The sequence below is a fragment of the Cololabis saira genome, chromosome 2 (genome assembly GCF_033807715.1).
Source record: "Cololabis saira isolate AMF1-May2022 chromosome 2, fColSai1.1, whole genome shotgun sequence".
NCBI classification, from domain to species: Eukaryota; Metazoa; Chordata; class Actinopteri; order Beloniformes; family Belonidae; genus Cololabis; species Cololabis saira.
In genome coordinates this window covers 26371980-26398720 of record NC_084588.1, presented here as the reverse complement: position 1 = coordinate 26398720, position 26741 = coordinate 26371980, and the positions used below count along the sequence as shown (strand labels likewise).

The 26741-nt window shown below is 39.7% G+C and overlaps 1 protein-coding gene across 1 annotated transcript in view; it reads left to right on the top strand.

The window, feature by feature from the left end:
- Positions 1-26741, top strand: part of LOC133461048 (ephrin type-A receptor 6-like) — an 88635-nt gene that overhangs the window by 18274 nt on the left and 43620 nt on the right. Inside the window, exons 3-6 of the mRNA XM_061741810.1 lie at positions 5527-5655; positions 6324-6473; positions 6568-6729; positions 6835-7063. Of these exons, the coding sequence (XP_061597794.1) occupies positions 5527-5655; positions 6324-6473; positions 6568-6729; positions 6835-7063 (670 nt within the window). The remainder of the gene's footprint in view (positions 1-5526; positions 5656-6323; positions 6474-6567; positions 6730-6834; positions 7064-26741) is intronic.

Here is a 26741-nt window from a genome sequence, read left to right as displayed (position 1 = left end):
TGCGATGTTGAAACTAATCTCACAAATGCAACTGAACAGGCAGTGCTCGGAAGTGGTCCACTTCTGAAATGCTCCATGTGGCACCTGAGGTCATGCTGAGGATGGAGCAAAACTGTGGTGCACCTGTGCCCAGTGGAAACAAGGGGTAAATCTCTTTGGTAGAGCTGAATATCGATGATATAATTTCTAATCATACAGACGTGTTTGCCATCTTTACAGTGTATCCTGCAGCAGTTAAATACATTTGAATAAACACTTCTAAATTAAACAGAGCTAAGTGTTGAACCTGATTAAAGACTGCCGTGTTCACTAAACTTCATTAGGATACAAGCACAACATTGTTAGCAGGCTAGAGTTACAAATGAAAGACGAAATGATTATGATTGATTAATCATTTGGCCCAGGGATGTCGCATAGAGATAATTTACATAGCTTAATTAATATAAGATTAATTGCTTTTGCACACTCCAGTCAAGGTTAAAGTGTTATTTGAACATTTGTAATTGAGAACACTCGATAGCAGTTGTTTCAATTTCCTGTACGACTCTTGCGTCTGTTTTTGAATCAATGCAAGTCACATTTAAAACAAGCTCAGTGACAGAAGTAATTTTTTTTTTTTTTTTTTTTTTTCAATTAAAGGCTGTGTTGCTAATATGTTACGCTCAGATTTACATAAAATGGGAGCCAACATGGTCGGGAGTAAAATCAATAACCAGACAAAAAATGTTTTTTTTCCCTTTCTTTTCCTTTCTTTTCCCCTGCCTTTACTTTTTCTTGAACAACATGCACTGGTCTATGACCTGGAAATGATAGTGTGCAATCACAGAGGAAGCTTCAATCTTCCTCTTTGTGAAGGCAGTACTGGGCAGTCGCTCCCTCTCAGAGGAGATCTGCTCTGCAAATTCAGGGAACAGATTCTGGAACGGATGTATTTGAGAGCATAAACATTGCATTAGGCTGCCACGACCTTTCCCATTTGAAGTGGCCCTTCAAAATGACAGAGTGCATTCTTTTCCTCAAACTGCAAATGTAACTATGAAGATGTAACAATACTTTACTAAATATTTAATCTGAGATGGGAGGGGAATAGAAAAACAATGGTTTGTATTTAAGGTCTTTTCTATTCACATTTTTCTGCAATTACAGTTTCAAAGAAAAACTGCGTTAAATGTTTATAGACTCTTTATCCTCATTACTTAACACAACACTTAAAGGAGCTTGAGGCTCCTTTTAAGAAATGAGACTCTCTAGCGCCACCCTTCACCACGACGGCCGTTGGGGGTACTGCAGCCAACAGTGAAGCCGGCACGGGAGAACGAGCATGCAGCGTCATGTGACGTCACATCCGCAGCCCAGCGCGGGAAATTCGGGCCCAGAATTGCAGCACATTTTGCAGCACACAGTCTGTTCAAGGCAACGGAGAGGTACACTAGAGGGCTCATTATTTTGGGTTTTGAACGCTTCATCTGACATTATTACTAGAAAACGTAAAATGTATACGAATTTTTTTCATAAATTCTGCCTCAATCCGGCCTCAAGCTCCTTTAAAAGTCATGCAACAGTACTGGATTATCATTCAACACACTCTGGGGGAAGTTCAGTCTGCAGCCAAGCCAGTTCAGTTCCCTCTTCTTCCTCAGCCATGCCTTTGTAATGGGTGAAAAATGTGGTTATGCTCAAAAAACATGAGCCCCCGTGGAAGAAATTTGGTCTTAAAGCCAGTACACACTGTGTAAAATCTCATTGTACCCCTTTGCATTAATGCTGGCACCACAGAATTGTCGTGCTCTTTGCCAAGGACACTGACACAACCTATCACCATTCCAGTGTCTGACTTTTGGACTTATACTGAGTGAAGTTTGGATGCCCTGCTTTTTGCTTTTGATCCAATAAGTACACTATGCACCCAATCCCCAGTCTCATAGGGCTGCCAGGAGGCCTGCCATGACTGCCCTTCACCGTCAGGCCCGTTTCCCTGATGGTGTTTCTAGAGATTTAAAATCATTAAGAGTTCTGGCAGACCTCACAGAAAGAGGGAGACCGTTCCAAAGTTCAGAAGCAGCAACTGAAAAAGGCTCTGTCTCCCCTAGTCACAAGTCGAGTCCTGAGACCAACAAGAGAATTAGATCTTCAGATCTCAGGCCTGTTGTTTGTGCCAGAGTGACCAACATGTAACAAATGCTGGTCAAAGAATGGGATGCCATGTCAGAGTTTCACCCTTCCTGTTTTATTTTGAAGCCCGTGTCCTTGTGTTTAGGTTCTGGATTGACCTTCCTGTTTCCCATCTGCCCTGATCGTCTGCATCTGTGTCTCGTTACCCCTTGTGTATTTCTAGTCTTGTCTTCCCCCTGCTCCCTGCTGGTCCGTATTGTTTCCTCCCTCCGTGTTTACCATAAGTTTGGTATTTTTGATCCTAGTTCTGAGTTTTTGCCTTCCTGCAAAGCAGCGTCTTTTGTTTGAATTAAATAAATCTTTGCTTTTGAGAACTCCTGCCTCCTGCTCTCTCCTACATCTGGATCGGACCAGGCTGGTGACCAGCATGATGAGGAGGTGCCAGGCTGTTGTGAATGTGTATCGTTTTTCCACACGCTACTGAAACTCCTGAGTGTTAATTTGATAAATGGTTAACTTGCCAAATATGTGCTTTTTTTTTTCTTTTTTTTTTTTTTTTTTCAAATTTCAATCATACAAATCACCAAAAACAAAACAAGAGTCAATGGCAAAATTGGCAGAGAAGATTTGGCAAATTCTTTATGGGCACAACCCACATCTGATCCCACAAATGTATGTTCCTTGCAAATGTGGCATCATTTAAAAGGGAAATAAACAGGCTTTCCAGTGGTAGAAGCCAAGAAGCATTGTTAAGCAAATGTCCTTACTTTTTTTGCTAAGTTTATTTAAGTGCTATGCAAAGGTATTCCGAAGCAGTCCTTGCCTGCAGTTGTTATGTCAGCTCCTGATGGATGTTTCTTAATGCATTGCTGTTTAAGTGATCAGACATGATGGATGTTAGGTTTGGACTCGTGCCACTTTTAAATGCTAAATGTTCTCCAGATTCCCTAAAACCTCTAATGGTACTGTGTACTTTAAAGTGAGAAATGTGGGGTACATTTATTTTTAACATTTCCATGATTTATTTACAAACTGAAGATATCATGCCTACCTGGTCCTCAAATATTTTGTATTTTGCGGATACTACATTTGCACTAAATCATACAGTAATTATAATCACTTGTTGACCTGCTTTACAGCTGTATGTAGTACATATTCATCGATTTCATGTGGCGTCACACAGTACTCGCAGCGCCATCTTTAGGACCGACTTTCAGCATGCCGTCTATCTGTTGTGCCGTGGGATGCGACAATAATAAGTCTAAAAAAACGGGATTGACCTTTTATCAGTGCTTTAAGTGGGCCGTGGGATATTGTGATGTTTAAATGTTCTTTTATTTTCTTCCTTTCACTCGTGTTGAAAGCCGGTTGAAAGCGCTGTAGGAAACAGTCACGGATGAGGAACGGCTGATCCAGTTATCTATGATTCCTCCTCATTTCACCACAAAAACCACAATAAAGTGGCAGAAATAAATAATATCCTATTATTATATAGGTCCCAGAACATCGGACGGGAGGGAGAGAAAAGGTCCTGTAAGTGGGGGGGGGGGGAAACAATTAATAACTGCGTGTGGTGACGCAATCAAACAGCGAACAGCGTGGAATGATCGGCGTGTTCGTGGTGTTAAATGCAGCCAGCATGTCAGATCATTACTGAGATGTGGGGAAAAAGCAGAGGACACGAGAAATGATCCAGGCTGAGTAGGATTTGGGAGAGCCGCTTGGTGATGGAGACGTCACGGGACGCACCGCGCAGGAGATCGGGAGCGCAAGATGAACATTTGCATTAATAATATAATAAATCATATTTTATGTTTTAATAAAGTTTTATGGTGACATGATGATATGCTTTTACTTTCTAGAGTAGTAACGTTACTGAAAAAGTGAACTGCCTTCTTACTTTTCATTACATAAACGTATCCTGTGCAGGCAATTCAATGCTATTCATCACCAGACTGTCACTTACCTTTCCTGTTACCACGGACATTTTTTTGGCCTCCACATGATGAAGTTTGGCATCTTTAACCCATCATGATGTGAAGTAGCAGTAAGCTTTGGTACTTTAAAAGCTTTGAGAGCTTTGCCGGTGTATGGAGAAGGATTGTGGACCAGGTAGATATATATGTCCGCAAACGACAAATCTGGCAGGTTTTTGGCAGACTGGAGTGGAGTCAGTGATTGATTAGATATTAGATACGGATCGAAACCTAAAGTGTCAATTTTCTGTAGATACCGTTGCTGTTCTTCGGGAGTTAAGTGAGTTATTAGGTGAGACGTCATATTGGCTGCGCGACGGAAAGGTCCTCGGTCGGTCCTCAAGATGGCGCTGACAACAAAAAATGTCACGTGACTGAAACCCATGAATAGTACAAGCACCAGCTGCTCCAGTAGTAAATGACAGCAGAAAAACGCCAGTCTTTAGTGCGCCCTTATCAATAGAAGACACCCAGCATGTGAGGAGAAGAGGTATAGAGTCTAGTTTAGTCAATAAAATACACAGTAAACTGCATTTTATCACTGAACGCTTCACCAACAGTTATTACATTGGTATGGCGACGCATCTTGCATTTGTTATTATAACAGCTCCAAAAACACCACAAGCCCAAAAAGTGATGCTTTGGATATACTCTGTACATTCAAAACCATCATCCATCAAGCATAGTGATGGTAGCACCACAATGGTGATGTGTTTCGGTCACAGATTTAGAGTTATGTCTAGGCTTGTGAGAATTCAGTTCATATTAAAATGATACTGAATCATGACAGCTTGAAAGGGTCCGAATACTTTCAGTCAACTTATAATGATCTAAATCTTTCTACCGTGGCCTTTACAGAACAGAAATGAGTACAAGTAGCAATGTGTCCTCCATGTAGCTCCTGCTCTTGAGCTGTAATCACACATCCAGCTGTGTAACTGGCATAATCTCAGCTGCCCATTAAATGCCACAGGAGAGGTTCTGTCAATAAATGTTAGGGCTTTTGAAGCTCTGATCATCACACCGTTAAAGCGGGGCAGAGAAATGAGAGACTGGCTGATGCAACAGCTTGAAAACTTTAGTGGAACTGACTTGGTGTCTCTCAGATGCCATGTTTTTATAGAAATTAAGTAAAACCAAAAAAGACCTAACATTTTCCACAACAAGATTACACATTGGTGATCTCCTTTTTACGTATGCTAGATGGAGTTGACTATATTGAACACCAATATCCATAACTGATTGCATGTAGACATGAGCCATTCCCTATCATTGACACCACTGGTCTTAAAAGGTTGACTGGACTGTTATGATTCGTTTTATTCTTTTCCATTTTTATTTTTCTGTTATTCTGTAATATTTTCAATAATGGAATGACAAAACATGGTTTGGAAAATATTCTCACAAATGTATCAACATGTGCCTCCTATATTCTTAGTGGGATGCCATCACAGAGATGGATGAGCAAAACAGACCTATTCACACCTTTCAGGTTTGTCACGTAATGGAGCCAAACCAGAACAACTGGCTGCGATCTGGATGGATCCAACGGCAATTTGCACAGCGGGTATGGGCCACATCACAACACTTCCTCAAACATACTCATATTCATACATTTCTGTCTGAAATGACTTTTAAAGACATAGCCTTGAAACAGGGGCAACAATTCTGATGCTGTCTCCAGCTTGAGAAAGTGTCCCATAACCTGAAGGGAATTTCATATTTTCGACAACTTATCAAGAGAGAAATATGTTTGAAAGTTATATCCATGCTAAAATATGAATATAATTTGGAAAATTGTTCAAATCTAAGTAAATTCAGATAAGCTTGACATGAATGTGAGCTGGAGATAAAAAGTCTTCTTTACATATAGCCTTGAGCAGTTCTCGTTATGTTTGTACGGCTCTATCACAAAGTGCTGAAAACAATTTGAGTCTGACTGGAAAAATCATTTCAAAAGATGACTTCTGTGTGGCTGCAGAAACCTTCTACACTTTCTAGTTATTTTCCTCCTATTAATTTGCCAGTAATGTTTGCACATAATTGAAATATTGCACAAATAAATTGTATGGTTCCAGCACATACCGTGTATGCCACAATAAGAAAGTGAACTAAAATAATTGATCCAGTGATGGAAACCAGGTCAGTTTCAGAAGTTTAATACCTATATAATATTTGAAAAACTCAAAGAGCTTGTGATAATTTGTTCATGTATTTTTGTATATTTTGACTCAGGTATATGTAGAGCTGCGGTTCACTCTGCGAGACTGCAACTCCATCCCTTGGGTGTCTGGCACCTGTAAAGAAACCTTCAACCTCTTTTACCTACAGACAAACGAACCTCTTTCTGCAGGAACACGGTTTCGGCCCACAGACTACGCCAAGGTTAGACATTGGGGCGTGTGAAAAGGACGCTTCAGTTGGGATACTGGTACCCCTCTAGAGAAACATATAAAGTGTTTGTTGTTGGCTTTTAAAGGTGGACACCATAGCTGCAGATGAAAGTTTCACACAGACAGATCTGGGAGATCGTGTTCTTCGCCTCAATACTGAGGTTAGAGAGGTGGGGCCAGTGACGCAGAAGGGCTTCTACTTGGCCTTTCAAGATGTGGGAGCTTGTATTGCCCTTGTCTCTGTCAAGGTCTGTTAACTGGGTTGTCTGATTTGTGTTTGCATAGATGACAGCCATGAAATTGTCCATTTTATTGCAGATACTTCAATGTCCTTTTTCTCTCCTTCATGTAAGGTGTTTTACAAACGTTGCCCATCGACTCTAAGGAACCTGGCTGCCTTTCCTGACACGGTGCCGCACATGGACTCGTCCTCTCTGGTGGAAGTGAGGGGTTCATGCGTGGAGAATGCAGAGGAGAGGGACACACCCAAACTGTACTGTGGTGCTGATGGAGACTGGCTGGTACCACTTGGGCACTGCGTCTGCAGCACCGGTCACGAAGAGATGGATGGCCACTGCCGAGGTGAGATGTTAGACTTGTAGTTTGGGCTGAGGTTAGATCAGTTTACTTCACAAACAGAGAAGAGAAGAGAAGAAACTAATGTGCCTTCCCAGTGATCTACAGGAGTCTGAGTTCACTGAACTGATATTCCCTCCTCTCACTGAGATTTTGCATCCTTGTCAGATCCTTTCCATCAACAGCTCTCTTCATCCCATTTCAGCTCTACCTCCCCTCACCATCCTCCCTTTTCCCCTGTCCACTTTGTTTACTCTTCACTCAATCGCTTTCTCTCCTTATCCTTTTCTTTTTAAATTTCTAAATCAGTTTCTCACCATCTCTCAATTGATTTATTTTATGCCAGGAGATGATAAGCAATGCAAAAAGAAAGATTATGTACTGCCCACAGTTTTCTGACATTTTAAAAGCACTACTTGACTTCTCCAGGCTCAATAATGTTCAAAAGGAGAAGTAATTTCTTGTATCGGCCTTCAGACATGTGGTTACGTGCCTGATCTCACTTTGATAAATATTCAGTGTAGATAAGGGCAACCATGCAGCCACTTAACATTTGCATATAAACATTCAAATTTAAAAATGTTAAAATGATAAATACCACTCTCGTTCTGCAGCTCTTCGCTAATTAGTCCTAACAGCGTTACCTAAATGTCGCAGATCGTTAGCTGAACAGATGAAGAAAAATTGAAAGGAACTGTTGACTTGTTCTAGATAGTCTTTGGCCTGGTTTCTGAATTAGACTGTGCACACATACGGGGGGCTAGCTGGCTAATTGCCTTCATTTGTGACTTTCACAGATAATTTAGCTTGCAACTAGTCTTTTCTAAAACTCGCCCAACCCCCTCTTTTATTCCTGCTTTACTCTAGTAATTAAGGCAGCAGCTTAATGGAGCCGTGCTGCAAGATTACAATTAAGGTGCCCACTGTGTTACTTACCACATTTTTCAGACTTACAACAGTCTCCGCTGGCTGGGGTGAAATTCATGTAGTACCCCTGTGGAGATGTGGTTGCTCAGGGTATTACAGAGAGAGTTCCAACAGTCATAAGTAGCTGATATGTAGGACAGTCTCTGATAACTTCTTTATTTGCTCCTCGGGTGTAATTTTTCTTCTTATCTTCCTCTCTTTTATCTGCTTTCTATTTATCTTTTCGCTCTCACTCACCCTCAATCATCTCAAGTTAAACAACGCAGAAGCCTGTCAGGAGAGATTACCAATGAGATGGCAGCTTAGGAGCAGCACACTCATGGTGCCGCTCACATATGTCTTACATGTGCACTCTCCATTGGCCATTTCTCTTTATGGTCCTGTAGTTGGTAGCGACAGCAATGAAAGGGCTGGTAATGGGCTTTTCCTTGAAGTTCTGACCTACATGGCAATCAGAAAACAACGCGTTGGCTGGTTTCTTCAGTGATACATCCTGTATTTTACTCTTATTATCAAACCTGGGAGACACTTCACAGCAGCAGTAAAATTTTAATATAACTCTACACTGCAATATAAGTGTATATTGTGATAAATTACAGTTCTCTGTAAATCAATTTTGATGCCATGGACAAAAATGAAATAACCAAACATAAAGGTTAGTTTCCATCCAGGAAATTAAAAACCTGGCATATACAGTTTGCTATGTTGGTGCTATTATGAAACATATTTCTGATTTTGTGTGTGTGACAGTACATGTGCAGCACATGTAGATTTACTGGTAAAGTAGCAATATTTATACATAGTACAATATTAATTGTAAATCATATGTAGCAATGTAGTGGTGCTTCTGCATGGCCCCTTGCTGGGTGCAGATTACTTCTTGCTTTTGTTAGCTAGATGAAGGAGCCTTTTAATTTCCAACCGTAAAGGATGGTGAAACGCCAGCTTTAATGTAGCATATGTGCTACATATAAACATGCATCCTCTCAAAAATGTTTGCCTTGCTGCCGTCAAAGTCACAGCCTCATATGCTTAATACCATCCATAATAGCTATGTGAGTGAAACATCAGACGGATACTGGAAATGGAATTTTAACGTGAAAAAGTTTTCAGTGTTGCATTAAATCGGTCTTGCTGTTGGTTTGCATCTTTGCCAACAATGATGTTTAACCAGAAACAAGTACAAAACGTATTTTTGCATAAACATTGGCTGTTTTCAAAACTGCATTCTGCACTTCGAGTGCAAAGGAAATTTTGGCAACATTTGGTACACAGTGAGCAGCATGTGAGCAACTGCAATATGGTATATAATATAGTATGTTTCTTCAAGAAAAAATACCAGTATACAGTACAATGACCAAGTGCAAGTTTGACTTCAAGTGCTTGCTAAAGACTGAAGTGTTGCTTTTAATTAGAATTACGCTGCTTGGCTGTTTTGTCCTTCCATCAAAGCATGTGCTACTTGTGTGGTGTGATGAGAGTTACTCAAGAAGCTGTTCCGGTGACACACAGGTCTGTGTCAGCTATGTGCAGAGCAATGCATTTCTGTGATCTCAGATAAGAGGTTTATGGGTTTGCTTTGAATTTCTGTCACTGCTCTTAGTGCTGGAGTGCACCATATATGACTTGTTCTTCTTCCTAAACCACAGCAACCTACAAATCAAATGTTTTCACTCACTAAGAGTTGTGGACTTTTGTTTCCCTTTAATTAAGCAATATCTTGTGTATCTTACTGTACCATCTGTTTATATATGTTCATATAGCACTGAACTGTCTTAAGTGAAAAACCAGTTCATAAGGAATATTCCAGAGCTGATGCAATGATTTCAGGTGCAGGATTTTGTTTGTTTTTAAAGCAGCATTGCTTCCAAACTCAAAGCTTGCATCTGTTGGTTTAGTTCCTGCAGGGGTTTCTCTCAACCATACCCTCGATGCTGAAATCCCCCAAATCTTTACACATTCAGATTCTGAGATGTTTACTGAACTGTTCACTCGCACAGTTTTTCAATGAGATACAGAACTTATACATTAATGTAAGTAGCTTGTTTTCTCCAAACAGCAGTCCCAGATCAGCTCAAAGTCAACATCAACACAGCTGGATCCAGTTTGACTTTCATACATGAAAAACAGTGGCCATTTGATTTTCTTTGATTAGTTCATTAGGATAATTGTTGCAATTTTGAAAGAAAACCAAAGAAAAGAAAGAAGTCAGACAATATATTTTCACTTATGAAAGACCTAGAGCAGTGGTGTACAGGATCTGGGTGTAAGCTACATCTTTACATTGACATGAAATTAGTGTGAAAGTAAACAGAACGATGAATAGAGGCAGCATGAAGAAGCCAGAACTACACCTATGGTGCATTGTTTTGTGCAGCAGTTGGCGTGGAAAAATACTATATCTGTCAAAAAAGCTCTTTTATGATATTCTAAAACATTGTTTTTGACTTCATTACCATCAGGTTAAAAGAAATGTTCAATAGTTATAACATATCATAGCCTTATAGTTAATGATTCATGGTTTAAATGATTTATGACCAACAATTATTTTTTTGGTCTCATTAATAATTTCCATAGATCTGACACAGCGTATGCTGTAATAAAAATATGCACTTTGCAAGTAGCTGCAGGAAGTTTAGGCGTGAACTTTCGGTGACTTCTGCTGTCTCTTCGTTTTCATTTTGGAACCCTGCTTCAAAGGGTACTGTGATCAAAGCTGTCTGAGAGGCAGCATGGGGAAAAAGCAAAAGAGAATGAGGGAACGAGGGAAGCTAGAGAGAGAGAGAGAGAGAGAAAGAGAGAGAGAGAGAGAGAGAGAGAGAGAGAGAGAGAGAGAGAGAGAGAGAGAGAGAGAGAGAGAGAGAGAGAATAGGGAAAACCCCAGCGCTCCCGAATATAAGCAGAATCCAGCACTAACACGTCCATCTCTCCCTCCCAGCTGCCTAAACAAAGGCATCAGCGCTTATCAAACGCTGCTTTCCACCCCAACAGCATTCTGCCAGACTGTTCTGACATCTCAATCGAGCACTTTATTATTCTATTCCTTTCATTCAGTGTCAGCCACAAGAGGATTACTCAGAGATAGGGTGGTTATATCATGACCTAGATAAGGCAACATCACAGAGCTTATTCTATTTGTACCATATCTTCTCCTCACAGCAACCATATTCAAAAGGAAGCAGTGAATTGCAGAGGAAGCTAATAGAGATGTCATTTTAAATTTCATTTTAATCAGAGTAGACACCCGCAGAAATCCAAAAAAGATCACCAGTTAAGTGATTAAACTTTGTGGCTTTAAAGTTCAGTTTGGTTTTGAAATCAGTTTTTGCTGTCATCACAGCCTGTACTTTTCATGTAACTGATACTTATCCAGTCCAGTTGTTCTCTTACTGATGATTAGAGTAGATGGCGGAGAAGCTCTTGGCTTTTATAGTGTCACAATAAAGTGGGTCAGTCTTTTTTTCTCTCCTTGCTTTTTACCCCTGACCTACTCGTGTCTGAGCGTTTCTGAAGTCCAAAATAATTACTGATGGGTTATTTTATGCCAGTGAAAACACTTATGACCTTACATTCAGGTAAAATGGAGAAGAAAATGGGGAAATCAATACATCTCTTGGTTGTAGTTACTGTGGTCCTCTTATGTCCAGGCCTCAGCACATCCAGACTGGAGCATCACTCATTCTCTGTGAACTTCCATCTGCATATCAAAGCCGAGAGGCCATGCAGGGTAGACATATTCTCTAGCACCATCTGTTTGTGACAACTTAAAGGCAGGAGACAACTTCTAACACAACATACTTACATTTAAAATCACTTAGTATGCTATTACATGAATGCAACTTGTACAGTTTATATGCCTCGCTTGACCACTGCTCTGGAAATTACCAAATCAGATTACTTGGAACTCAATGGTCAAGTGGCAGCTGGAAATCCCAAATTTAGGCTAATGGTTAGGTTAATCGTAGACCTCATTACACCTTGCAATCATTTTTAACTTTCCTTGATCTGATCACCAAATGGTTAATGTGCTCTCTGAAGTACATTCAATTAAATAAGGTTGACTTATTTCGTTTCCCTGGGTAAAGGAGTCATTCTGCTTTCATCATAATCTAGCTGGTGGGTGCGTCATCTTTTCTACGTCCTCACTGCTGATGTAAAGTGTTGTGTGGTCTGCTGCTACCCTTGTTTGATTTCACAGTGTCTGTTACTGTTTCTTTGCTTTTGGTAAACAGGTTGTCATCCCTGCACTATCCAGTTAGGATTAAAACCTGCTATTTTGGCTGTCTTGTTTGTGATTAGTTCCAATTTTAAGATGAGATTTACAGACTTGATTACATTTCTCATGTGAATGAATGTGCATGTTTAGAAAGGGCGAAGTGTACAGCCCTGTGGTACACTAACATTAACAGTTAGTGACTAAAGTGTGTGTGTGCGAGCCAGTTTAAGGGTCTTTTGTCAATGCCCAGTGAAAGTCGGGGAAAGGTCAAACTGAACTTGGCAAAGAGCTCCCTGTCAGATGTAATTTTACTCTCTAAATGTGTAAGTAGTGTATGGATAGCTGTGGCATTGTCCATTTACAGCATCTTATTGGGAAGTTGGAAATGTTCAAGCTTAGGAAGACTCTTGACTTTCATGTGGACTTGGAATGGATAGTATGGTAAAATCCACAGGTCGATATTTTTATATCCTCTAGCTCAGGGGTCGGCAACCCGCGGCTCTAGAGCCGCATGCGGCTCTTTAGCGCCGCCCTAGTGGCTCCTGGAGCTTTTTCAAAAATGTTTGACCTTTTTTTTCCTTGTTTTTCTTTTTTTCATCTTTTTTTCTTTTTTTTTCTCCTTTTTTTTCTTTTTAGCTCTATTTCTTTTGTCTTCTTTTTTCTTATTTTCCTTTTTTCTTCTCTTTCCTTTTCTTCTCTTTTTTTCTTCCTTTTTTTCTTTTTTTTCCTTTTTTTCTTTTTTCCTTTTTTTCACTCTTTTTCCTTTTTTTCTCTTTTTTCTTCCTTTTTCCTTTCCTTTTTAATCTCAACATTTTGACTTTTTTCTCTCAAAGTTTTGACTTTTTTCTCAACATTTCAACTTTTTGCTCGACATTTCGACTTTTTTCTCGACATTTCGACTTTTCTCTCAACATTTCGACTTTTTTCTTGCGATTGTACTTCAACATTAATCTCGACATTTCAACTTTTTTCTCAACATTTTGACTTTTTTCTCGACATTTCCACTTTTTTCTCGAAGTGCATAATGAAAAAAAAATCTTCCCCCAGTTCTAACTAATATAGAAACTTGCAGCATGTGTTGCCTTCATTCTAAGGCTGATACAAGTCTTTTCATTTTTTGCGGCTCCAGACATATTTGTTTTTTGTGTTTTTGGTCCGATACGGCTCTTTCAACATTTTGGGTTGCCGACCCCTGCTCTAGCTGATCCTTATTTTCATAAGTAGTTAAGGCTGAAGAAAAAAACAAAACTTAAACTATGGTTGAACAAAACCAAAATTGTAATTTAATGTTTTAAGTTGACATACCCCACTCATTTCAAGAGAAATTGAAATAAGTGGAGTATGTTTTTAGTGTAACTGCAGTATGTTGTCAGGATGTGGGATGAAGAGGACCCAAATACAGGGAGATGGCAGGTATTGCAAACACGTCTTTTTAATAGAAAACCAAAAGCTCTGCTGGAGCGGGGAATCCAAAACCTACCAAATCTACAGCGTGGAGAAAGCTCAAACAGCAAAAGACAGAATACCAGCTGATGGCAAAACTGACAGACTGACAGGTTAAAGGGGAAAGACAAGACACTATGGTTCACAGGGGCCGACAGGACACAGGTGTGAATGATCAGTAGAGACTGGAACAAAGGTGATCAGACAAGAACTTAACATACCAAGAAGCAGACATTCAAATTTAGAAAAAAGGCAATAATTAAGCCAAACAGCGGCTTCACTACAAGGCATCAAGAAATGTAAGAAACAAAAATGCAAAAGGTAACCCGCAAAACAGCAAAAAAATCTTAAAGAAACTAGGACAGGGAACCCAACAGAAACCCCTATACTGTACGTCCCAAGCAGAAAGACGAAACTGACTACATTGTAGATCCAGTGACCTAAAGCTATGGCACCTGTAAAAAAAAAAAAAAAAAAAAAAAAAAAACCCAATTCCAAAAAAGTTGGGATGGTGTGTAAAATGTTGATAAAAACAGAATGCAATTGTTTTCAAATGTACAGTAAACCCATATTTTTTACCCAATAGAACAGACCATATATTGGTTGTTGAGACATTTTGCCATTTCATGGAAAAATATAAATTGATTTCCAATATGTTGGCAACAACAGATATAAAAAAATAAAAAAAAGTTGGAACAAGATGATTTTTACCATTGTGTAGCATCCAGTCTTAACTCTAGTTCTAGGAGGGAATTTTGTCCCATTCTTGTCTGATGCAGGAGAGTAGCTGCTCAATTGTCCTGTTACTTGGTGTTTTGCTTCATGATGTGCCATTGTTTTCCATTGTTACGGTCTGAACTAAAGGCAAGCCAATTCAGTACTTGGACTCTTCCTTTAAAGCCATGCTGATCTGATAGATGCAGTGTGGCTTAGCACTGCCTTTCTGAAACATGCAAACGCATTTGTTTGTTACATCAAAGCAAGGCCTGGGGTTAGGGACCAACTCAAACGTGTTCAAAAGCCAGTAAATGGAAAACTCTTCCATTCTCAGAAGTTGTAAAATGGACGGAGAATTGCTAAAGATCAAAGCTGTGAGGTGGAACCAAGAAAGGAAGATAAACTAAGAGGGAGTCAACAATAGGTCCAGCAGAACTCGTCTGACATTTCAAATGAAAGCTATACTTCATTAGTTTTCAGCAGAAGCTGAGTGTACATCATTTAAAGAAAATGGTCAGAGGTGAAACCTGGATGGCAAATTAGGATGGACCTATAACATCTTTAATAACTTGAAAGCTGCTGAAATAATTGTAACTTTACAATACCCGCTCACCATCCAGTGCTCCATCTTTTCCAAAAGTAATTGCATATCACAGCCTCATTTGTTCCCAGTTCAGTGGGAAAAAAAAGGGCAGTGTCCATTGTGAGAAAAGAAACAGCATGTAACGGATATGGATGGAAAAGTATACGTACTCAAAGTTGAATGTAGATGCTTTGCTGGAAAATTAATTCTACAGCCACTAAAAACTGCTGGAATCACAACATCCATGCAAAAGCAGCTCTCAGCCAATTGGTGGTGGAGAACAGAAGCTTCTGGCTTCCCCTTCATACATAGGATCCAAAGGTTTCAAAGCCAGCCGCAGGGAGATGTCCCTGTTGCTGCATACCACCAAGAGTTATTGTAGGTTTAAAAAGGCACAGCACATTCATGAAGGGCTGCTTCCAGCTGATGACCCTGCCTTCTGGCACCGGTGGTGCAACAGGCAGCAATGCCTCTCGGGCATAATCTCTGCTTTTGGATAAGTAGCACAGCAAAAATGGGATCATGCTAATATTTTAATTTAAAATGCATACTTGTTTCATACAATGATTTTAACTCTACAATACTTGATTCTCTTGAGGGGAGGTTTCAGTATTCTAAAACTGTACCTGCTCACCATGCTGAGTGGGGTTCATTCTTTGACTCTTATGGGAACTTCATAAGAAAGCAAAGTTAATTTCCACAAGACACCATGCAGATAAAACCGAGCCACCGAGCGCAGGTCCTCGGGGTCGGTAGGAAGTTTATAGGGAGAGTCTGTGTTTATTTTGTCAAATCTGGTGTAAAACCTGTTAAGACAGTCAGGCAGACCTGTGTCCTTAGCCTCCATGCTGTAGGCGCTGATTATATAGGTAGTGAGTGTTTTGACGCCCTGCAACATACTGCGCGTCTTATTTTGCAGGTAGAAGCTTTCAAACTTTTGGGATTGTGCCTTCTTTGCAGCTCTCATGGACCTCTGCACTTCATATCGGACCCGCTCATACTCCTTGCTGTCACCTGCATTGAAAGTCTCCTGCTTTTTCCTGATTTTGGTGCGGATGACCAGCTGACATAGTCACTAACAGACTCTGTATAGTCGTGTTTGTTACTTGTAGCTTCCTTGAAGATGTTCATGTCTGTAAACTCAAGACAGCCTTGCAGTTTAGCCATTTAGTCCGGATGTTAACAGTTCTGACCGTGACTGGGTTAGCTGTCAGCTGTTTGATGTAAATAGGCTTGAGCAGGATTGCTAAGTGATCTGATTTTCCGAAGTGGGATTTGGGCTCAGCTAAATATAATTTTCTTAGATTGTTATAGCATTGGTCTAGACTGTTCTTGCTTCCTGGGTTAGCAGTGGATGTGCAGTGATGTGATATGCCTTAGGTTTTTACCGGCATGGTATCAACCATTAATATGTGTGCAGACAAGGTAAAAAACAGGCACACAGTTCTGGTATTTCGCAAAGTTCATAATTTTTAGGACTACAGAGTCCTTTGTTCCTTGTTTTGCCAGGCTCTGATGGGCCCCCCTGAATTCTTCTCTGGTGGTGCTTTTGACAGGCGGTTCCTCCCAAGGTGTAACTTATTTAGGGAAATGTTGATGAGGATTTTACTTGTCCTGCTTTGAAGAATTCTCCCAAATTCTTATTTGGTTTGTTTATGGTTAAGATGTGTATCTTTGTAGGACGTCCGAGGGCCGTTCCCTCCCAGGTGTGACCTCACTTAAAAAGGTCACGTGTATTTCACTCTCCTTGGTTTTGGGGAGTGTGTGTCCGCGAGTCTGCACCCTCCCCTCACCAGATTAACATACATCGATTTTTATATATCAGGCTTGCAACACATTCCAAAAATCCCCTTCTTCATTACATTTACCACAGGTGTTTCGGCCTGGAGGGACATCAAGCGATAAAGCAATGTGTTATTTTGTCCCATTCATAATGAGATATTTAAAAGATGAGGAAACTTGGCTCTAATATTGTATTTAAGTTACATGATTTTGGAAAATGTTAACACTGTTTAAGATGAGTGTGAACTACTTTTACTCTTCTACATTTCCATCTGCCTGCCACTTATTTACCTTACTATTCATGTCTCATGTATAACTGAAGGAAAAGTGACTGAAGTTGCTTGTCTGAGTCAGTAAAGCCATTAACAGATAAAAGGCATTAAGTAGAGGATGCAGAGGCATTGATGTGTTCTTATGTGATTTAGACAGTAAGCACTGGGAATCAGTTGGGAAATAAGGTCTATTCTCTCGATATGTGGCATGAGCTTTGGAGATTAGAACGGCTTGAAGATGGCTGTTGGCAAAATCAGGGAGGCAGTGCCAAGACTGAGAGAGTGTTATGTTTGCAAATAGTCACAGAGAATTGTTGCTTTGGATCCTTCTGAGCCTGGAAATAAGTGTTGGGCTGTATTGTCAAAGCATGTGTAGCGGCGACGAGCCTGAGAGCTCCATCCCAATTAAACCCCTGCCTGCAGGGTTACAATTTCATGTAATCTCCTGAAAATGTGATGAAAAACATGTGTTACAATTTTTAAAGTTATTTGCAGCCTTGAAGAGACATCAGTTGTGTTATGTGCTACTTGTGTTGTTTTATACGTCATGTACTGTACATGCAGAGAATAAAGATAGAGTTATTTTTATGCTTTATCCTTCTTTAAACTTTACTTCTGTTTTCACTCAGTGGTTATTTTTGCTTCCACTTGCTTCTTGGTATAGACCCCCAGTCCCAAGTGATACAAGATAAAGCAGGCATAGAGAATTAATCGATAAATGCTCTCAAGCCGCCAAGTTTGCCTACATTTTTGCTGAATGCGCACATCAGGAATATTTTTCAAAATCTGAAACCTCCATGGATAAAAAATTCATAATATGCAGATTAATATAAGACTTGCTCCCAGTCCACAGTCTCTTGTTGCCAATTCTTCTGGCATCTCTTTTGTAATCGTAGGCTAGTCTACAGGGAAGATACTTTCACACTGCAAGGGATTCTCTAGATCCAATTTAGTCCAATTTAGTGGCTAGTGAGAGAAAGAATAGCAGCAAGACTGGGTGATGGTGCTACAGTACATCCTGCTGTTTTATGTATTGGGCTTACTCAAGATGAGGTTATCAAAAAAAAAGCACTTCTTGAACCAGAAACAGATTTTCCCATCAGAGGTTAGATAATTATCAGCATGATTACAACTTTCTTTGTAGTGCCTCGTGACTGACTCATTACATTTAAGACAATGTGTGGATCAATATGTCACTTGGCGATCAATATGTCACTTTTGCAGGCCCTTTTTCCTTTCTCTGGCATTGTGGGAATTTACTCATGTAGGCCCCATTATGGTGCTTTTTTTTAGGTTAAAAATATAAGTTCTAAAAAGAGGTCACTTCCCCTGCTATGCTATAACTGATAAACTGTAGCACAGTGGCTATTTTTTTATCCAATATATTTTGTTGCTGTCGCTTAATTTTATCTCGCTGTTTCAGTTTGTTTCAGTCTTTCTAGTTTAAATGCAGGGAAAGGGATTTCTGGATTACATCATTCTCGTTGATATTTGAAACAAAACTTCAACAAAACACAGAGGGATAGCACCTCTTTTCCTCTCCAAAGGTCGCTGAGAAATTATGCCTCATCACCAGCGCGCCCAAGCCTCCACCATCCCCCACTTCATGTCCGTGAGACGAAACCATCCCCCTTATCAGTGACTGGCTGGAGCAGCGGTTGTTCTGGTTTCAGGAGCAGGCCAGCCTCACTCTGTTTGTTTCCAGCCGCTGTTACTGAACACTACACTGTAAAAAAAAAACTGTGAAATTTACAGTAAAATACTGGCAGCTGTGGTTGCCAGAATTTCACCGTAAAAAATACGTTAACAATGTATATGACATTACGGTACGGTTTTCAGGCAACCGTAAATTTCATAGTTGAGAACTGTTTTATTTACAGTAAATTACTATGAAAAATATATATATTGTAAACTTGTTTACAGTTATTTGCTTTAAAAACAACAGTTATAATGTAAACTTGTTTACAGTTAACCCTTGGGCAATTTACGGTAAAATACTGGCAGCTGTGGTTGCCAGAATTTCACCGTAAAAAATACAGTAACAATGTATATGACATTACGGTATGCTTTTCAGGCAACCATTAATTTCATAGTTGAGAACTGTTGTGTTTACGGTAAATTACTATGAAAAACAGATCGATTGTAAACCTGTTTACAGTTAACCCTTGTGTAATTTACGGTAATATACTGGCAGTTGTGGTTGCCAGAATTTCACCGTAAAAAATACAGTAACAATGTATATGACATTACGGTATGCTTTTCAGGCAACCGTAAATTTCATAGTTGACAACTGTTGTGTTTACGGTAAATTACTATGAAAAACAGACATATTGTAAACCTGTTTATGGTAATTTGCTTTAAAAATAACAGCTAATATAAACCTGTGTAAAGTAAACTATTTTAAAAACAACATATATACACTGCAAACCTAATTACTGTCTATCTCAGTGATAAACAGTACAACTGTATGATATATTATATTTTATTGCATGGTTCAACTTTACAGTAAATTACCACCCGCTGTGGTTGCCAGAATTTCATTGCAAAAACACATAAGGCATTACAGTTGGTTGACATAGATTTTACAATCAAAACCGGCTTGGTACATTACGAAGGAAATAACAAATAAAGCACATTGTAAACCCATGTATAGCCTTGTGTTGATAAACTTTGAGAAACTGCTTTTGCATTTACACATTCTCTGTGAAAAACAGATTGAACTGATCCAATAACTTGTCCAGTGTACTCACAAAGCAGTATTGAGATCTTGAAAAACCAGCATTTGTCCATATGAAGAATAATCCATGGTGGAATGAAAAAACATGAAATAATTAGCCACTTGCCCCAGCGTTGATCAAGAGTAATGACTTCCTGAGTCCAGACTTGAGTGCAGAGGTCACTCAACATGGAATAGTCTCACACACATGATGTTCAAGAAAGTGGAACTGAAAGCGTGTATTTTCACAGGTCCTGCTTGAGGACTCGCATGTTGTCCACCAGGTGTTCATTGTGTACTGACGTGATCCTCTCTGCAGCCAGAAAACAGAAACAAAGCACAAGTTAGATTGATGCGGTGCATGATGCATACAGAGATAAACTCACAGCATTCTGGTGGTAAACTGAGCTCCAATGAACTATGCTTACCTCTAATTAGCCTTGACAAGACTGGTGTCGGAGTCATTGGGTCCAGACTTGACTGAAGACGGGGACAGAGTCTCATACAGACATGGTGCGATGTTCATGAAACTGGAACTTTGAGCAGGTGTTGTCGTAATCTCTGCTTGAAGACTCAATCAGGTGTTCGCTGTGGAAACAGACAGGAAATGTGGGGAACGAGAGTCGGGGAATGACATGCAGCAAATGGTCAGAAATTGAACCAAGCGACTTGCTGCATTTGCACCCATGTGGTATGCACCCTAACCATTTAGCTATCAGAGTATTATTATTATTATTATTATTATTAATAATAATAATAATAATAATAATAACATAAATCCTATATTTGTTTATATAGCACTTATGCGGTTGCAAAGTGCTTCTCACAACAAAAATAAAGAAAAAACAAATACAATACTGTTAAAACAGAAAGAAATTACAAAATGGTGAACAAGAATAGGTTAAAAAATTTCACAAAAAGGCCAATCTATAAATATGATTTCAGGAGCCACTTAAAACAGTTAACAGATTTAGCTTTAGGTTAAAATGACAATAAGCCTGCCGTAACAGAGCGCCCAACCATCAGCCAATGTGTTTCCTGACCTGTTTAAAGTGTAACTAAACCCCCAGTTCTGAGCTAACTCCGTCCATTTCATAATTAAGTTCATAATTATGAAAAAATGCAAAAAAGTGGGCAGGGGGCTGGGATGGGGTGGTGGGGACGGGGTGAGGCAGGACAGCAGGAGTTGCTCAGTGACAGAGAAAAATGGAGAGCGACACAGACTATTTTGAAGATGAGGACTTTTCCCTTCCAGAACACACAGTTTTTAAATAAAGTTGTCTGAGTTTAACTCGGTTTATTGTAACGAAGACAGTTTTAGCTTCAGGAGCCAACAGTTTTAGCTTCAGGAGCCAACAGCAGCAGAGCTTTTACTGAACCTACCCACTGAGCAGCGGGTGTAACCGGCTGAGCTCTGCCGTTACCAGAGCTGCTCCCACCTGCTGCGGCAGACAGGTGCCCGGCTCCTGCAGAGGTTCTGGTTACACTGCTATTTAACATTGTTAAACAATGTTTTACCACCTGATAACTGCAGGAACAGATAGCCAACAGCATTGTCTGTGCAGTACTGGTACGTTCCTCAAATTAATACTTCAGCTGTAGGCTTGAGTGAACATCCTCAGAACTATTCCATCTATACTGGCTAGTTGCTGATCAGTTTGCTCATCTACCTATTTCAATACTGAGCAGTATGTTACAATATGCTGATTTCCAACACTTGTTATATTGCTGTAGGTTGTGGTATTTCCAACCAAGTTAAAATTTCTCTGATATAATCATTTTAATACATTTTGCCTGAGAGAAGTTTGTCCTTTGTGTGTATTACGTTTCTTTAATACAAAAGGTCACTTAAGACCATCAGAATGTGGTGAATGCAACTGCAAGAAATAAGAATGAAAACATAAATAATGTTTTGTTCCAAATTCAGATGTTGACCAGAAAGAACAAGATTGTAAGAGAAGGTTTTGATGTTCCTAGTATAATGGGTAACCTCTTAAAGCAAAGCAGTCAGGGCCAATCAAGGACCTGTGTTTTGTCTGAGTTAAGATGGAAATTTGAGACATCCAATCAGTGATACAAGCATTTGCTATATCAAAAATGCAGTGTTCAAATTATGCATTTTTAACAGTGGATGACCTTTTATTTTTAAATATGTATGTTTTCATATTGTCAAATACACCAAATCAAAACATCAACAATTGTATAGTACACTGAACAAGAAATGCCTACACAGTGCTTACAAAAAGATTAACCTAAAGCCTTCTGTTAAATTAATGTACACTGACAGAACTGTACAACCACTTACCAGACTATTTATTATTGGGATCTGATGATAAAGGTAGACTAGTAGGACAACAAAGAGTTTGATGAGGTCCATGTCAAGTACAACCACTGGCAGACATAAGACCTGAAAGAGAGGAGATAAAAGAAGACAGGAGGACATGCATCCTCTTAAGTGAAAGATGAAATCATCTAAAGCAGCAACACTTCGGCTCTTTTCATTGCACAGGTTGCAAATTACGATCAAATGGCTAAATTCACTCAAAAACATAACAGCTGGGACGCCCAAGTGGCTCACCTAGTAGAACATGTACAACATACTGTTATCACAGCGACCAAGGTCTGAATCCGGCTTGGGCCCTTTGCATCCTCTCTCGACTCTGTGTTTCCCATCTATTTCTACTGCTGCTGACCAATTAAGCAGAAAAGGTTTCCTGGGTGTCACAAAGGCCAGCAAGTTGTTCCCTCCAAGTCCACAACCACTCATAGGAGTTTGAATGCAATGCCTAAAAGGTGACAGGAGCAAAAGATTTACATTTTTACTTTTACTCCACACTCCAAAATATTTGTTACATATATTCGGTTTACTTACCTTGAAATTCTTAGATCTTAGCAATGCCACCAGTCTTCAACTTACTCTGAAGTGTCAAAAAAAAAACACTGAAACAAAGGCTCAAATGTTCTTCAGAAACAGTTTAATTTATTCGAACGCATGGATATCCAAGAAACTCTGCAAACTCACTGCTGGTATCAGATTATAACAAAAAAACAAAATCATAAAACTCCCTGCATGTAAAGTAAAGTCCTCCTGTTCTCCTTCTGGGTCAATTGACCCAATCTGCTTTTACGGTTCCTTCTTTCATCCCTTACTCCATCCTCCTTCCTTCCTTTCCTTCATTCTTACCTCCTTTCCTTCCTTCTTCCCCGCTGTCCCTCTTTCCTCCCCATTTTCTTTGCTTCTTTTCTCCCTCCTCTCTTCCTTTTCTCCCTTCTGTCCCTCCATTCCCCCTTCCTTCTTTCATCCCTCCCTCCTTCCTTCATCCCTTCTTCTTTCCTTTCCCTCCTCAACATTATGCCTCCGGTAAAAATGAGCCTTAAACGCTCCATATCTGCAAAATGTCTGCTTGCACTCAGCTCCAAAACACTTAAACAAACAGCGTGGTTCATTTCGATGAAGTTTACAATGAAGCATAACCTCTCAATGTCTTAACCGACTTGCCACAGAAATTACAATTATACATTTTGCCAAACTTGGGTAAACTCTCTGAAGATAACGTTAGTTAAGTTAACTTACTCTTAAATTATAGAATATCTTTCACTTACGTTTCCACGAGGCAGGAGTGCGTTGTGCGTTGGATTGAGCGCGCAGAAGTGGTTGAGTCCAGAGGGGGTTCGAAAGTTCACTGCGCTCCGTTAATTGATGGCCCATCCGTCTGAGGGCACTGGGGCCCGCCCAACTGCACCTGCAGCCTCACGCAATGTTCTCAACGACGAGCTTCGTTTTTTTTTTTTTTTTTTCAACCTTTTGGTTGGCTTGTTTGCAGGATCACAGCAGCTAGAATATTTTTTCTTTTGGTTTTTTGCTGATCATATTTCATAGATAACACTATTGGGCCATAAAAACATTCTAAATTATTTTAATAAAAATGTACAATATGTAAAATCGTAGACCCTAGCTTCAACCAATTAATGACTAACAAGATTTAGTATATTAAAGTATAATTACAGTATATTAAAGAAAAGCCCCACAGATTTTTTTTCTGTTATAGGTAGAAACACGAAATTTACTGTGGAAACTATCAAGACATGTGACTACATAGGAAAAAATATTTTTTTTGGATTTCACATATTTATCATGGCTTAATTTGTTGACAAAGTTGGTTTTCTTTTAAAAACGAATAAAAAAATCCCAAACATACGTTTAACTTTAATTTGGCAAGCTAAATATCAGATTTACACTGGATGACTACACATATTATCAAAATTGAAGTTGCTTTTAATCAAGTGGTACCAAGCATTTGATATATTGTAGCTTTCGAGAAACAGCCATTACTGCATCACATTGTTTTTAATTATTAGTCACAAGGGGTCTCTGATTTGAGCAGTTTTCACACAAAATTGTGTAAACATAGGTTCATATGTTCAAAACTATTTTGAATTTATTTTTCACTTAGGGACTGTGTAGACTCAATAAAAATCTATTAAAAAAATTATTTTCCAATAAGTTTTCAGGGAGAACTGGTTAGGGAAGTAGCTCCACACCTATGGTTTCATCTTGTATTTTTCAGATTTTCAATAAAAGACATAACCCAGTCACCAGAATAACATTTTGGCATTTTATTTTCACAGGTACTGAATATATACAAGCTGATGACTGTGACCGTAGATTGCCATTTAGAACAGACCGGATCAGCCAAATCAGTACAACCTGGTCTCACAAAAATCCGTGAAATGCCCACGACCTCTCACCACTATTTTCCGTGGTACCAACACGGAAATGGTATAATTCCGTGTGGGCACCACGGATATTGTACCATGCAAAGTCAAGGGGATCCGTGGTCGTGATATATACACGGATTATGACATTATTATTATTTATATATTATTCTTTGTTATAGTGGCTAAATTATGCGTTTTTGTCGCGCAAGGTACTGTTTGTTACTGTCAGTTTGTAAAAGCATGTTTTTAACGCTGTTTTTAGCAGTGTTTTAATGAGGTTTTAATGGGAAGACCACGGGTATAGTACTATGCGAAGTCAATGGGAGGCGTGGTCGTGATATATACACGGATTATGACATTATAATTATTTATATATTATTCTTTGTTATAGTGGCTAAAGTATGCGTTTTTGTCGCGCAAGGTACTGTTTTTTACTGTCAGTTTGTAAAAGCATGTTTTTAACGCTGTTTTAAACTTAAACTTAAACTTTATTTATTTATATAGCACTCTTTATGCAACTGGAGTGCAACACAAAGTGCTTTACAAAAATACATAAAAAAAAACAATCTCCCTCCGCACTAACAGTGCCCATAAGTACACTGACAGTAGAAGCAACATTAAAAAATAAATGAGTAAATAAGTAATAAAATAAATAAGTAATTAATAAAAGCTTTAAGAGGAACTTAAGAGGAATAAAATGACATATAGGAAAACATTAATAAGTAGTGCTAAACAAGTAAAAGGAGATTCAGTTAGCTAATTTAAAAAGGTGAGTCTTGAGCCGACCTTTAAAAGCATCGACAGTCTCTACGGCCCTGAATTCCTCCGGCAGGCTGTTCCACAGACGTGGGCCATAAAAATGAAATGAAGCTTCACCAAAGGTTTTGGTTCTCACTTTGGGAACAGATAAAAGACCGTTACCGGAGGATCTCAGGGTCCGCGAGGGCCGATATGGTAAAAGCAGGTCTGAAAGATAAGAAGGGCCAAGGCCGTTAAGACACTTAAAAACAAGTAAAAGAACCTTAAAATCGGTTTTAGCAGTGTTTTATTGAGGTTTTCAGACTCCTAGCTAAAAGTGTTAGTGAACTATGCAAAAGAAGACACAAAATAGGCCCCATTCCATTAGTCAGGAGGCTCTGAGACCTATACGTTTCTACACCCTCCTAACCAGCCAGGACGTTTTGGAGGAAACACTGTTGCAGAAGTCATAGAAGTCAGAAGTTTTTATATGTTGTTTGGGGGCATCCCCTGAACAGACAGACGTTAGTTTGGTGCAGATCGGAACTGTACTTTTCGATGGGCGGGGCTTTGAAACTTCACCTTTTCCAACATTCGAACGGACGCCGTTGCCAGAAAATTTGACCAAACCAAGTAAAACTTGACCTGTGGCCTCCATATGGGGCCTAGATTGGGCTTGCCAAGTCTCAACTCTGTGAAACCTCTGCAACGCCAACTAGCTATGTGGAAGTCGTATAGCCACGGGACCAAAAGATCCTAGAAAAGGGCCTTCTGCATTGCAACATAGTCAAAAATCAGCCTCCCAGCTCAAAGCGTTAGTGAATTATTCAAAAAACACCCAAAAAAGGCCCAAAAAAGTCACCACACACGGTGACCTTTGGGACTTCCGAAGGTCGCACGGGTCTGGACCTCGGCACAGTGGATGAGAGTCACCTCCTGATACAGAATCTAGAATTTCAGCCTCCTAGCTCAAAGCGTTAGTGAACTATGCAAAAAAAGACACGAAATAGGCTTTGCACGGCCGAAACGCAACACACGCAGTGACCTTTGACACTTCCGAAGGTCACACAGATCTGAAACTCGGCACAGTGGATGAGAGTCACCTCCTGATACAGAGTCTAGAATTGCAGCTTCCTAGCTCAAAGCGTTAGTGAACTGTGCAAAGAAAGACACGAAATAGCGCTTTGCAGGGCCGAAACGCAACACGCGCGGTGACCTTTGACACTTCCGAAGGTCACACAGATCTGAAACTCGGCACAGTGGATGAGAGTCACCTCCTGATACAGAGTCTAGAATTGCAGCCTCCTAGCTCAAAGCGTTAGTGAACTGTGCAAAAAAAGACACAAAATATGCTTTGCAGGGCCGAAACGCAACACATGCGGTGACCTTTGACACTTCCGAAGGTCACACAGATCTGAAACTTGGCACAGTGGATGAGAGTCACCTCCTGATACAGAGTCTAAAATGTCAGCTTCCTAGCTCAAAGCGTTAGTGAACTGTGCAAAAAAAGACACAAAATAGGCCCCATACCATTAGTCAGGAGGCTCTCAGACCTATAAGTTTCTACATCC